Consider the following 15250-nt stretch of genomic DNA (forward strand, 5'->3'; position numbering starts at 1 on the left):
TAGGTGGTTGCTGGTCTTTACAGCTAAATATACACTGTGTCCTCTGTATAAACACATCTTTCTGCTCACACAGAGGAGGCAAATAGATGCTCACAGGTCTCTGCATGTGGTTCAGCCTCACAGCTTGCACTAGAGTTTGGGGTGGAAGAGGGGGATTTTATTTTAACTTGTAAATTGATAAAATCCTTCCAGAAAGCACTGAGAATAATCTAGACTGAAGCTGTAATTTTAACTTGAAGAGTACTTTTTAAATCACAACAATAAAATAGAATTAAATCCATTAAAAATCCCACGCAGAACATGAACAGAGGCTGTTAAATACCTCACTCTGCTCCTGAGGCTGGTCTGACAATTCCCAGGGTTAGCAGCAACATCGAAACAGGAAAACAGGAATTTTGTCTGTGACCCCCCCCCCCCAAAATCATGGTCAACATTTGCCAAGCTGAGGCAGTGCAACACAACTGCAACCGGACCTTGATCTTCGTAATTTTCTGATGGGCGTGTTGGGAACTATGAGATGGAAAAAAGGGGTAGAGGCCAACCTGCTTCTCCAAGGAACTGCGGCTTAGCTCAGTTTCCACTGATTTATCTGGTTTTCTACACTGAGAATGTTAAAAATGTCGAGGATGGATACTAAAATGATGCCACCACCACAGTGCAAGTGCGAGGGGGGACGCGCGAGGCCAGTGTGAGTCTGACACTGCCGTGGTGCAACGAACGGCCAGACACCCTTTGTCGTCGCAGTTTATGCCCTCAGCTGCAGGCACAGGGCGTTTTAGGTGGGGGATTTCCCTGTTCCTCCCCGTGGGAGGGCAGGTGGTGGCCGGCTGGGTGGGCTCACCTGAGCTGCCTGTCCCGGCACACGGCCACCATCACCAGCAGGTTCCCCAGGATGGCCATCAGAATGACGGCGGAGATGAAGGTGAGCAGCACGATCTTCTCCGCTATGCCGAAGCCCTCACTCGAACTGGGGAGCACACAGAGATAAAAGAGAAAAGAAAAGAAGCTGCAGCAGCACTGGGAGGGGATGGCCCAGGCGGTGCCAGCCACAGGCACTGGTGTTGGTGAGGGTGAGAGCAGCCTCCCGTGCCTGTCACAGCGAGACCTTCCCACCGAGATCCTGAACAAAAAGCATTTCTATCCATGTCCATTTCTATCCATTTCCATCCATCAGCACAAAGGCTACAGGTGGAGGATGCCTGCAGTGCCCACAGCTCCCAGAGCTGGATGAGCCACCACAGTGGAGGAGCCCATTTATGAGATCTGGAGTGAGCTGTGCCTGATTTTTGGCAGTCCAGTTCAGAGCCTCTGGACAAGAATGTTTTCATTCTCTTTTCACCCCAATAAATAATGTTATTTTCCATGCAGAAGTATTCTGGGTTTCTTTTCTGTTGTTTTCCATTTTTGTCCCCAAGGTCTTAGTATCATAGCATCACAAAATAGTTTGGTTTGGGAGGGACCTTAAAGATCATCTCATTCCACCCCCTGCCATGGGCAGGGACACCTTCCACTAGACAGGTTGTTCCAAGCCACATCCAACCTGGCCTTGAACACTTCCAGGGATGGGGCAGCCACATCTTCTCCAGGCAACCTGTGCCAGGGCCTCACCACCCTCACAGGGGAGAATTTTTTCTATTCACCTGAATTTCCCCTCTTTCAGTTTGAACCCATCACTCCTTCTGTTGCTACAGTTCCTGAGTTGATAGGACAAGAACTACTGGGTTCAAACTTTCCTCAAGTGAGCATTTTACATCTTAAATTTTGAAATCTTCTACATAATATTTTCCCTTGTTCTCTCCTTCCTTCACTCTGCCACAAAAGAAGAGGCAGCCCGGCATCTTTTTTTTCTCTTTTTCACTTGGTAACTTTTCCAGAAGGGAAAGGAAATAAAATGTTTTATCAGTGCATGCCCAATTTCCCCCTACCCTGAGATCAAAAATTTCTTTCAGTTAATGAAGAAAAGAAAAAGGAAGGATAACATTAAAACACATATTTTAAGTCTGCATTTCTAGAAATAGTTTGCTAAATGTTTCAAAGAAATTACCGGTGAAGTTTATTTCAGAGCCTGCAAAGCAGGAAGGTAATACACAGCATGCAATAAAAAGTGTCCAATTCCTCATAAAACTGGTTTTATTACAAACGTTCGAGCCACTTTTCCCTTAAAACTATTTGTAATTATGTATTCAGAATGAAATGCATCCTAGACCTTCACCTGCTTGTGTAACCTTCCCCATTACATTACCCAGGTGAGAATGGGTGTTTGTTCGTCTTATCAAGTGTGGCTGGAAATAAACTGGCATTAAGAGCAGCACTTGACACTAATTCAGCAGGGAAATTTCTTCTCAGCGTACGGAGCTGATATTCGACACCCAGGATTAATGCTGAGAGATTGTTCAGGTAATTGAAAAATTGAACTGTTATTCTGTTTTACTTTAACTGCCTCTGGGGTCACTTTTTATTTACTAAATAACATTCCAGGCTTTTACACTTTATCTCACTGAATTCTCCCGATCTGGGCAAAGCTAAAAATGATTAGAGGCTGCTGAAGTCCTGCCTGTGCTATGTTAAGAAGGTTCTAGAGAATGACTTTACCCTGAGCCTGCATTGCAGAACACCCACTTAATCACAATCCCCATTTTTGTCCCTAAAAGCCACTCAGAGTATGACTTTTCCTCCCACTGCCAGTTGCCTCAGTGGGGCAGACTGCAGCCTGCTGATGTTGGATTCTTCATATGGAGTATGAACAATATTGTAGGAATTCCTTATTTTTTGATGTTTTACATCACTGGGTATAGGTTCATCTAGGTAGGTGAGGATGTTTATGAGGAAAAAAAAGAAGAGGAAAGGAGAGGCCCTGGATTCACACCAGTTTCACAGAAAAACCCAGCACTACGCAGATATGTGCAGGATCCAAACCATGTGCAATTATATGGGTATAATAAGAAAGAGAATCATAGAATATTCTGAGTTGGAAAGGACCCACAAGATCATGGAAGTTCAACTCCTGTCTCTGCACAGAACAGCCCCAAGAATCCCACCATGTGCCTGACAGCACTGTCCAAGCACTTTTAACTGTCAGGCTTTCTCACCTGTGAGAGCATAGGCACCTCTTAATTCCACATAATCTTCTGTGTTAAAACTAAGAGATTAATAAAGGTCACGTAGAGTGGACAGTTGGATGTATCCCACCTCTCTACAAGGTTGTCATCCAACAGAACTGGCCACTGGTCACAGCTGCTCCTGGAATAGGACGTCACTCCTTCCCCTCTCTAGAAATCACCCTCTCTCTCTCTCCCATCCATCTTCACATACATCTGATCTGAAAGACCTCATTTTCCTCAGTCCTTCACTGGAGGTTTGGGGAGGGCGGAAGATGGGAGCTGCTGACACATGAACCTGCACTGCAGCAAAGTCCTTTGGAAAAGGATGAGCAGCTGGTGGGCACCATGCACAGCAGGACACACAGACCACCCGGGGCCCACTGTGTGCTCTCCTCTGCAAGGGGCTGCTGCACAGCTGGGGAGGGCCAGACACTGGACAAGCATCAGTATTTTTGGCACAGCTGAATGCCAGAGCCTTCATTAATGATGTTCATCAGCTGAAAAAGACACTGTGAAAATTGAAGGGAAATGGAAAAGAAACAATTTCAAAGTCGGGTCTCAGCCACAGCCCTTCTAGCTGGATACCAGATAGGATGAAAAGCCTCAGGAACAATGGGGATGGTGGGATCAAAGGCACCTTCACTGAGAGCTGTAATTGTACCTGCCCAAATAACCTTCACAATAGGCTGACACTGCTGCCTGGCTGCATTTGTGAAACAAAATGTCAAACCACGCTGAATAGCACCCACAAAAGATGTTCCTCTTCCTCCCAGGTGAGCGTGGCAGCACATACATGCTGGCACAGCAGCAAAGAGGATGATGAGGGTTTAGTTTATACAGAGCCAGGCTGAGTTAGATTTATATTTTGTCTTATCTAGCTTTGCCCGTCCTTCTGCTGTTCCTAAACAATTCCTATCGCTGTGTTATTTGAGCACCTTGTATCTGTATCTGCAGGGTGTACAGATGGGAGAGACAGCTCCCTCATCCCTGAGCCACGCTGGGGGTGAGCTGACCACCAGGTGTGGATGGGGCTTCTCACACCAGCATGCAGTGCCCTGGAAGGGGACATCCTCTCCAGGGAAAAAGCCTATTGCCCTGTACAGAGACCTCCCTCCCTTCCAGCCTTGTCAGCTGCCAAGAGCTGTGCACATTAATAGACACTGTAGAGAATTACTCCTCTTGAGTCTTCTTTGGTGCACAGATTTTGAGTCTTTACTCATCAAAACAATCTCTGGAAACGCCTAGCCCTGAGCCAAATCTCACCAGATGTTGCCCTGATTGAAGACTGATGTGTTCTTTGACTTCAGCCAGGAACAGGGCCATGTTTTAAGCCCACATTTCCCATCCTGTGCACACACACGTGATCCTACCCTGAGGGTGGTGGCATCCTGGTGGCATCACTTGCCTTGGCTGTCCACAGCCCAGGGCTCTGAGCAGAGACCAGCAGATCAGGAACACACTGGCACTCTTATCAGTTTGTTCTGATAATAGTTTTGGAAGCAGAGAGAGTATTTCTCTCATGCCGTGTTGCATTGCTCCCCTGGGGAACATTAAATAGGCATAGGGTGCAGGAGGGATGTTCATCTGGGCTGTGTTGCTGTACATCTGCCTTTTGGATAATCTATCATCAAGTAGAAATACTTGTTAATTATTCAGTCTTAGTAATTCGAAGTTGTTAATAATGGAAGAAGTGGATATTGCTGTAAATTAAAATCAATGGTTTGCATAACATCTTTTATCAAATCTGAGTGCTCTGGCTTCCAAGCTTGCTTCCCTGTTTAATAAAGCAGAGATTGATGGGTTTGCTATTACAAAGAAATGAGCTTCAGGCAAAATGATTGTTGGTTAGTAGGAATATAGAAATCATTTAAGGAAAAAGGTGAAATACTGGTGTGGAATGAATGCTTAAAACACACATATGGACATATTTAAAAGGCTTTTCTGCATAGCCATTAATGCAAAGGGAAAAAAAGGGATAATTATTTTTTCAAGCTCAATTTCCACTTTCCTGTAAACACTCCAGCTTTCTTAAATGAACTCAAGTGCTTTTGCATATTTTGTGAAGCATTTAAACTGCATAGAAATGTCATGTTGGTCAGACCATGCACATTGCTCTGGTTTCCATCACACATCACACCCTGACCTCCCCACCACTGCAGCAGGAAAAAGCACTGATAACCAGCTCAGTGCTGGGAGCACCTCAGGCACTGCACAGATACTCCTGCAGGAGTGAGAGATGGGAAAGAGAGTCAGGGTTGGATAAATAATGCTCTGCTTTTGGGGGCAGAGGAGCACAGCTGATGAAAAGGTGGCTGGATGGCCCTTTTCCGAACCGGAGGGCAATGACTCTGCCTGCACAGGTAACCTGGGGCATCTCCTGGAGGGAACCAGGGACTGTAGAGAGCACTTTCTAACAAGAGATGTGCACAGTTCTCACTGAAGAAGATTAAAAGCTGAGAGCAGGGGTAGCCTAGGAAAGAGCTTTCTTCTTGATTTAACAGTGCCCTCAGTGTACAGGGAATACATGGAAGAGTTGCTTTGCTTTGTTTTCAACCAAGCCATGGCATTTCCCTCTGTAACTCAAGCTGACGTGATATTTCATGGAGGTCTTTAACTACAAATAAGCTGTCATTTGCCTCTCCTCTTTTCTACTCCACTGATTGTTCCTAGGCATAAAATCGGAGGCTGAGTCTTAAACACTTAAAAATCAAGATAAGCTATTTTATGAGTAAACCTGACAATGTGTGTCTCAGTATAGAAACATGACAATAGGGAAGATATTATTTGATCTATGGCTTTCCAGCTGTTACCATATTCTTTTCTACTGCCACCTAAAAATATTAATCAGAAGTCAGCATTAATCCAGAAGCATATAATTTCCTCTAATGCCTTTAAATGCTACACTGCCTGTGCTGCTTCGCTTCAGACCGTGCAGATGGCAGGACAACTCCTAAAGGATTCAAGTCAATTATGCACTTCACTTCTGTTTTAGAAACAGATTGAAATTAATTAAAGTATTGACAAGCCAGAAATAAACAGCATTCCACGTATCAAAATAACTCAGTCATATGATTAGTTTATTTGAGTGCCTTTTTTTAAAAACAAAATAAATTGGGGGGGGGATGGAAAGGATGATTTTTCTTCTCCTTTCATGCTGGTTTGAAACTAAACTGATAACATCCCCAATCCTGCACCTCCGCTCCAAGTATCTGCTGGAGGCTGAATGTTATAGTGCTTGAGAGAATTAAGTGTTTTAAGCAGTTGATAATACTGATTAAAACCAATTGTCAAGATGAAGCAAAGAAGACAGGCTATTTAAATGTTTTAAAAATTGCTGTGTGGGGGTTGCACAGTCAATCAGTACTTGCTCGGAGCTCTCCCATTTGGGAGCAGGTGTGTGCTGGAGCTGCCAAAAACTGTGGGACCTCAGGGACATGGGGACCAGAGCGATGGCTCCATCTCTGCATGTACGTCAGGCTCTGAGACTGAATCAGGGGATATCCTGAGCTGGAAGGGACCCACAAGGATCATTCAATCCAACTCTTAGTCCTGCACAGGACACCCCAACAATCCCACCATGTGCCTGAGAGTGTTGTCCTTGAGCTCTGTCAGCCTTGGGGTCGTAACCACTGCCCTGGGGAGCCTGTTCAGTGCCCAACCACCCTCCTGCAGAAGAGCCTTTTCCTGATATCCACCTAACCCTCTCCTGGCACAGCTCCAGCCGTTCCCTGGGGTCGTGTCACTGGTCACACAGAGCAGAGATCGGAGCTGCCCCTCCACTGCCTCTCGTGAGGAAGCTGCAGACCCCAGTGAGGTTTCCCCTCAGTCTCCTCCAGCTGAACAAGCCAAGTGCCCTCAGCCACTCCTCCTATGGCTTCCCCTCCCTGACCCTTTTCATCATCTTCCTGCCCCTCCTTTGGATGCTCTCTAACTGCTTTAGATATTTTTTATATTGTGGTGCCAAAAACTGCCCCCAGGACTCTGAGGCCACACCAGAGCAGAGCAGAGCCCAGAGACAGGCTGACACACAGGGCATGAGGGCTCCAAGTAACAAACCCAGAAATAAATGAGCTTTCAGCTGCTTCATGCACTCTCCTTAGCTGACAGCAGCAGCAGTTTTTGCCTTTGTTGGATGAAAACTCCATGTGGTGCTGAAAACTGATCCTGGACAATGTGATGCTTCATCATGATTTTCATACAGATGAACGTCTGAGATGGAGAGAGTGAGACAGCAGTTTGCACAGTTACGTGGAAAATGAGGTAGGAAATAAACCCAGCCCTGGTGAGCCTCTGGGTGCTGCCTAAGCCTTTGGGCCTCTCCCCTTGCGGGGAAGTTAGGCAGTTCAGCAGACAGGTCTGTCTCTACTTTTCCTACAGGGAAGGATAAAACCCTGGCTCTGCTCTTTCCCAGGCAGCAGATCAAGAGTTACATAATTTACACCCACATATGAACAGATATCACTGCGGGGTTGATGTATGTAAGTACAATCCTAAAAACCCATTAGACTGTCACCTTAAATATAAGCTAAAATTAACTTCTGAAATTAGCCTTAGATTAAGAGCATAGTATTTATATGGGCGAAGGGCCCCTGCTGCAACTACTTTGTTTTGTATCCACTAAACGACTACCAAGGAGAGCTGTTCTGCAGTCACAGATCACACCCTTTCACATCCACCTGGAGTCTGCAGCACCTTGGCACTATGCTTTGTTCCTGATAATATACTTCAAATTTTAGTCTTCAAATTTTATTCCAACTGTCCCCTTCAGGTGCTGAATATTTCCCTTTTATTTTCACATAAACATAACAATACTTTTCAGATATGTAACACAGGAAGGACATTGACCTGTTGGAGTGAGCCCAGAGGAGGACATCAAGATGATCAGAGGGATGGAGCAGCTCTGCTGTGAGGAGAGGCTGAGAGAATTGGGATTGTTCAGTCTGAAGAAGAGAAGCTTTGGGGTGCCCTAATTGTGGCCTTCCAGCACCTGAAAAGAACTGACAAGAAAGATGGAGAGAGACTATTTACAAGGGCCTGGAGCGACAGGACAAGGGGGAATGGCTTCGCACTGACAGAGGGCAGGGTTAGATGGGAGATTGGGAATAAATTCTTCTCTGTGAAGGTGGTGAGGCCCTGGCACAGGTTGCCCAGAGAAGCTGTGGCTGCCCCATCCCTGGAAGTGTTCAAGGCCAGGTTGGACAGGGCTTGGAGCAACCTAGTCTAGTGAAAGATGTCCCTGCCCATGGCAGGGGGTAGAACAAGATAAGCTTTAAGGTCCCTTCTAACCCAAACCATTCCTGGATTCTGTGGTTGTCTGCAGGGCCAGAGTATTTTAATGGAGTTTTCAAATACTCTGCAATGATGAAAAATGCAAATCTGTGACTTAGGCATAGCTGGGGATTTAGACACACTACAAAGTGCAGCAGTGATGTTGTAACAATCATTTCTCTTTTGTAAATGCAGAATAAAACCAAAGATGAAACATGCCTTTAATCAGAAATGTCTTGATCAGTTCCTAATTAGAATTGCTCCTCAGAAGTAAACCCACTGCATCTACCAAACTACATGTCAGTCTAGTGACAAACAGAGGATGATAAAAGAAGCACAGAAATAATCCTGACTTTTGGTGTATATTCCATAATTATAATGTGATTATCTTCTATTTTCTAAGTGGCTCCTGCCTATCGCATGTCATTCAGAAGGCTGCATGTTCAATGGCAAACACCATATAGGAACACTCAGAAGAGCTGATGTAATAAAACACCTTATTTCCCAGCAGTATTCTCATTAATTGTCATTCATCTCCCTATTCTATAGGGATGTTGAAGGCAGGCTTTAGTATGTACTTTTGAACAAGAATATTTGTAATTTGATTATTGTACAAAAGAATTTTACTTCACAGAGGCGTAAGAAACATCACTGTTACACACACGACAGTCTCAAGCTTTACTTCAGTAGTTTAGAAACAGGGAGTAACTTGATGCACAAAATTGTGAAAAAAATCAAGGTTTAGACTCATGTTAAACATACTCCAAGTGCCCAGATTTTCTCATAGAAATCTGTGTGATGCCTCCTGCAAAAACCAGTTGCAAAACTGGGGTGCACTGAGACTGATCTCAAAGCTCACAAATCTTCAAGGGAGTTGCTGCTCCTGGGCTAAAAGCGTTCGTTGTCCTGTCTTATTATAACTTTTCCTGTAACAAAACCACAAAAAAGTCCACAGATTTGCTTCCCTAATGAAAACATTTTATCAAAACACCATAATGGCAATTCTTTATCAGCATTCCTGTACTGAGTTCTCATTTTCCAACCAGGGAAAACCTTTGGTCCCATCTTTGCCAAAAGCCAGGGAAGTTGCAAGATTTTCAAATCTGAAAGCATGAAGATCCTTCTCTGCTTTTTCAAGCAATATTTGCCATTAGGGAAATATTGTTAAATGAGAGGCATTTAGTTTAGACCAATTGAAGAGTCCTGGCATCAGGCCGTATATTAAAATATCCAGGCTGTGCACTTTTCCCAGTGCTTGTTTACACCCTGGACAATAAGAGACAAATACAGCTATTGGCTGTCTAACTTCTAATATTTCCTGGATAGTTTCCCAGTTTCAAGACTCTAGAGGAATGAGAGAGTTTCTTGCTGTTACCCCTGCTAATGGAAGACTTGGCGCAGACATTGCCAAATTAATACACTGATTTCTGGAACACATTTTGAGATACCCCACACGAAACCAGTTCCCAGCTCGTTCGTTATCAGATGGTAGCAGGAGGTACTTTCGCTCCTTTTTTGAAGGCAACACAGAACTGTATGTCCCAAGGAGTTTTGGGGGTTCATGGTGGGGTTCATGGGTTCAGCTCCCACAGTGTGTGCCCCTTGAATACTTGACTGAGTGGCTGCCTCGTGTCCCCAGGGAATGCTGAATCTCCTCAACCACTTCTCCAGTGCAACAGTTTCTGAACTGCCCAACACTGTACCCTGACACAAAACACATCAGTCAGGAGGGACAGAAGTCACCTTTGAGATGTTATGTATTTCCAGCTCTGCTACTTCAATTTGAGCTCTGCCATAAAGACTAAGTTTTGAAAGCTAATTCCAGAGGTAGCAGCCAGAAACCTTCCAGTCCCTGAGTATGTGTTCACCAGCTCATTTTGTATGACCCTTGCTCATGTATTTAGGCTCCAGACAGGTGTCCTTTCCAAGCAAGGACACAGAAAGTCCTTGATTCAAGAACAGAGCACTTAAATTTCTTGTTTTATTTAAACCTCCTTTCACAACTCCAACTAAGTGCATGTTCTGAATACTCTCCACAAAAGCCTCATCACATTTCTCACTTCAAATAAACAAGAGAGGAGGTCAACCTGGGAAAGCAGCAGGACAGAGGACTGCTTTGAGGATGTTAAGTGCAGACACTCAGCCCAGACGGAACCCAGATCCCACCTAGGAGTCACTACCAGCACATTTCTCTCAGGGCAGCCTAAGAAGCTCTGGAAGTGTTTGTTCATTGTGTTTAGCTTGTAGCAAACAAGTGCAAGAGCTTCCAGGAGGAATGTCTTGGTGTGCTCATCTGCAGAAGCCCTTGACAAAGATTTCTAGAAACAGTCATTCCTGGAGAAGAGAGCAATGCAAAGGGACAAAAGTTCTTCCCCATAGAGGAGTGAAATGACCTAGAGGTTTCTTGGTGGCATCAGCTGTGGACACTCCACTCACAGGTTTTGTGAGCTTCAAGTCCAATCCACAGCTGGGAACTGTCTCTGGCTCTCCCAGTTGTCTCAGCACAGACTGATTATAAAATCTGTTTAAGTTTGAAAATTGATCACTTGCAAATAAATTACACCCTGATTTGCTGGGTGCCATAGGTCTATGATTTTTCCTGCCAGTGACTGAAAGGTCTTATTCTGCAGCTGCACATACTATTCCACCTGGAGTAGGTGACAGCTCACCAGAGCACTCAGCACCACAGTCCTGTTCCCCAGACCACATTCTCAGAAAAGACATCTCACCAGGACCTCAGGACTGCCTTTCTGCACTTCTCCCAAAGCAGCTCATGGAATTTTAACTCACTGAGAGGAGAGCAGAGCCACCAGATTTCCCCCTACATCCAATCCCCTTTGGTTCTGAGACATAAAATCATGTTTGATCTTGAAGGAACCTCAGGTCTGTCGATGTGACTCACAGTGCCCTATGAACCCCCACACATCTGGTCCAGCATCTCCTGCACAGCTCTGGTTTTGCTGCAGTCCTGTCTCTCAAGACACCCTAATACTCCCTTCCCAGCTTCCTTACTCACCACCTCTGAGCACCGCTGGTTCAAGAGTTCCCAGACATGGAGACAAACTGAATTTTGCCTGCTTAATGCTGAGATTCAGCCCTCAGAAGTCCAGGAGGATGTCCTGGAAAGCCCTGGCACTGCAGTTGCCAGCTTTGCCCTTTGAGGCAGCTGGCATGGGAAAAGCTGGCAATGAGGTCCAGCCCATTTTCCTGCTGCTTTTTAGGGCAGGTGCCCTTTTTTGCCAAGTGCTAGAGCCAAGTCTGCTCCAGGATATCCCTTTCTTTTAGGATGGTTTTCACCCTTCCACAGCCTTTTCCAGTTCTTCCCTAGCTGCCACTCTGTGCAGAGACACTGACGCTAAAGACGTGATGAAAGACACCAAAAAGTTCATTTTTATGGCCCATCTTTTTATCCAGGACATTTTCATCTGCACAGATTCCTCAGGGCACACTAATAAAAGCAGATGAGACATCACAGAAGTGTGTGACCGCCTTACCTCCCCGGGGGGCTGAGCACACACAGGCAAATAGGAGCTGCCCCTCTGCCTCTGCACCCTCCAACTTATTTATGGGACTATCCGTGTCTCACTTGCTCCCCTGCTGCCGTAAGGGAGCACACTATTAATTTGCAGAAGCTGGAGCCAGGCTTAAAAATTCCATTAATTAAGTGTTGGCGGAGGTGTTTGGAAAGACATTCCGATAAATATAGTGCTTTAAAGTGTTTCCCTAGAAACTGAGAAAAAGTTGAACAATATGAACCCAGGCTGATAACGGCTTTTGCTCTGGCAGAGCAGTGCCTGGGCTATGGCGAGCATTCGGCAAAGAGAACTTCTTTTCCAAGGATCTTCTGGCTGCTGAGGATTTTTGGCTGGTAGCCCTAAAATGTGAAAGTGAGGCTCTTTACTGTGCCTTGCTTCCCTGTGTCCCCCTCCTCTGCCCCTCTCCTTGCACCCTGAGTTGGCTGGTGGGAAATGCTCTGTAAAGTCTACGGCTCCAGATTCAGAAACACCCTGTGTGTTTTAGTGCTCTTTGTGGATTCCTTCCAAAGTGTCCCTGCTGTACCTGACTATCCCAGCACGCCCAGGCACAGAGAGGATAAACCCGGCAAACCCAGCAATTGTCTTTCAACTGGGTCCTTATAACATATCACAGAATCTTGGAAAAGACCTGCAAGATCATCAGCTCCAACCTGTGCCCGATCCTCACCTTATCAACCAGACCAGAGCACTGAGTGCCACATACAGTTGTTCCTTGGACACCTCCAGAGAGGGGGACTCCACTACCTCCCTGGGCAGCCCTTTCCAATGCCTGACAGCCCTTTCCAGGAAGAAATTCTTCCTGATGTCCAACCTGAACCTCCTCTGGCACAGCTTGAGGCCATTTCCTCTTGTCCTGTCCCTTGTCCCCTGGAACCAGAGCCCGACCCTCATCTGGCTCCACCCTCCTGTCAGGGAGTTGTAGAGAGTGAGAAGGTCCCCCCTGAGCCTCCTTTTCTCCAGGCTGAGACCCCCAATGTCCTCAGCTGCTCCTCATAGGACTGACTCTCCAGACTCTTCCCCAGCTCCTTTCCCTCTCTGGACACACTCCAGCCCCTCAGTGTCCTTCTTGCTGTGCCTATTTCATTCAGCTTATACATGGTCATATCTGCAGCTGATGTAGATCAGTACTGTTAAATCCTGCCCCATAAGGGATCTGTAGCGTTTTACTTTGGTCTTTTCTGGCACTGCCTGCCATTACCCTCAGGAGCAGGTGCACTCAACCACATCAGCTCAGTAAGTGAATCAGGATTTTGTATCACTTGTACACCAAGGGATGAAAGCACTCAGCTCTCACCTACGTGCTCCTCTGATCACTGCACTGTCCCTGCTGCGGGGACCAGGTGGAGGAGACAGGGCTCAAAAATCTTCTCAATCAGCACATTTGTCTCTGCAGAAATGCAAGAACAAATCCCTTTCTGGATGGATGCTGCAGGTATTACAGGAGGATTAGAGTTGATCTTCCCTTGGAAAGGGGACTAGGAAGAGAGCTCTAGGCTGATTCTTGCCTGCTAAATGACATTTGATAGCCTGCTATTTCTCACCTAAACAAAAATGTGATTAAAGAACTTGAGATAAACAATGATTTAATGACTTAAAGTGTAGAAGCTGGAGAGGTTTTGAAAAGAGCCTGTGAATAAAGGCTAAGAATCAATACTTCTATTGGAACCTGCTGGAGGAATCTTAAGCTGTTTGCTATCCATGAGTCCTCACTGACAGGGCACTTGGAGCATACTAGGTTTTTCTTAAACCCCTTCCATTTTCTATGCTTTGGGTCATTAAATATGATGCGTGTTTTGTTGCAACCACTCAGCACAGCTTCTTCCTTGTCCAAACAGTCACATCTGTTTTCAGCCCAGTTTTCTGCCTGTCCTGCCTCCCAGCCCAGCTCTGGGCTCATGACTGGCTGCCAGTGTCCAATGAAGGGGAGACCGAGGGCACACACAGATTCCTCTCCTGAGACATCCCTGGGGCTCCAGATGAGTCTTTGGTTCTCTCTCTCTCCCACTATGACTATTGCTCCTGTTTCTCCCCAGCTTTGGATAGAGAGAGGATACCCAAGAACTTCTTTGCCCTTTCTGCCATCAGCCCTCCTGCCACTGTACCACCTACAGGCAATAAATCCATCTTAGAGACAGTCACTAACAGCTCCACTTCTTGCAATCCACAGGGAAAGGAGCCTCTTGGACCAACACAGCAAGGTTCCAGATTTGAGACTGACTCAAACATGCAACTTGACTCCGGAGGGCATATGATCAAGAACATCTGTGGTCAGAACTAGAGTTCACTGTGCCTCTGTACAAGGGCTTTGAGAAGAGTGGCTGGGTTAAAAAATGGGATCTTTTCTTTGCTTCAAAACAAACACAACTAATTCAACCAATTTGATTCCTTGTTCCCTCACCTTGCTTCTCATTTCTCAAAGTCAAGGTAAGATTAATGAGCCCCACACAGAACTGCTGGAGGGCTCTGCGCTTTTCAGAGGTTTCCAAGCCACAAAAATACTTCCAGCAACAAACTGAGAAAACTAAAGCTGATAAAGCCAAGTTTGGAAGCAATTAACATCAATCTAAAATTCAGCTGGTTTAGGGGCTCAGCTTAAAAATAAAAAGCAATTACTGCTGTGACAAAATCAAATAATACATTGTTTCTCCATAGTTGATATAGCAAAGGGATTCTGCCTTCACCAGCAGCTACAATAAAAAGGGTTTTATAAAAGCAATTTACCTGCACTGAACATGCTGGTGATTTTTTTCAAAAGCTTGTTTCTCAAAGCATAACCTCTCCCAAACATCTAAGGAAGCAAAAACCCTTCATACAGTGTGAAGTACTCAGGACAGCTCTGACCACACTCAGAAGTACCTACTCACATAGCAAAGGTTTCCCCTTGTTGCCCAAGAGCATGAGAAGAGCTCCAGCTGCAGAACCACAGCTCTGCCCACCCAGTCCTGGCTGTAAATGCCAGGCAGCTGCTCTTCCACTTCTCCTCTCCCAGCTATGGACCTGAAGAGCAACAAGAGCTGCCAGTGCTGGATTGCAGGTGTCAGAGGGGAGAACCCATCAGCCTTGTGAATTTGCCCAAGGACCTACAAAGAGTTAAGTGAGAGAACTGGAAAACTACCTAGTTCTCAAAGCCTACTTCTTAAGTGCTTGTCCAATGGAAACAGCAGCCAGCCCGTGAAAACCAGCCCAGAGCTTCTGAGCAATGTTCAGACTCATCAAACTGCAATTTACCAACATGATGCACTGCAGTAAATGGGAAGAAAAGGCAAGAAAGGAATGGCAAAATGCACAAGAATGGCCAACAATGCCATTCAGAACTGGTGTAGATAAGAGTCACCTGTGCTCCAA

The 15250-nt window shown here is 45.6% G+C and overlaps 1 protein-coding gene across 3 annotated transcripts in view; it reads right to left on the reverse strand.

The window, feature by feature from the left end:
• Positions 1-15250, reverse strand: part of HTR4 (5-hydroxytryptamine receptor 4) — a 90228-nt gene that overhangs the window by 48256 nt on the left and 26722 nt on the right. For all 3 annotated transcript variants that reach the window (XR_003527670.1, XM_027643714.1, XM_027643715.1), the window contains exon 3: positions 842-967. Coding sequence is in view for 2 of the 3 variants with exons in the window: in XM_027643714.1 (XP_027499515.1) it covers positions 842-967 (126 nt within the window). In the remaining variant the exon portion in view is untranslated. The remainder of the gene's footprint in view (positions 1-841; positions 968-15250) is intronic.

The sequence above is a fragment of the Corapipo altera genome, unplaced genomic scaffold (genome assembly GCF_003945725.1).
Source record: "Corapipo altera isolate COAL_440 unplaced genomic scaffold, ASM394572v1 75, whole genome shotgun sequence".
Classification (NCBI taxonomy): domain Eukaryota; kingdom Metazoa; phylum Chordata; class Aves; order Passeriformes; family Pipridae; genus Corapipo; species Corapipo altera.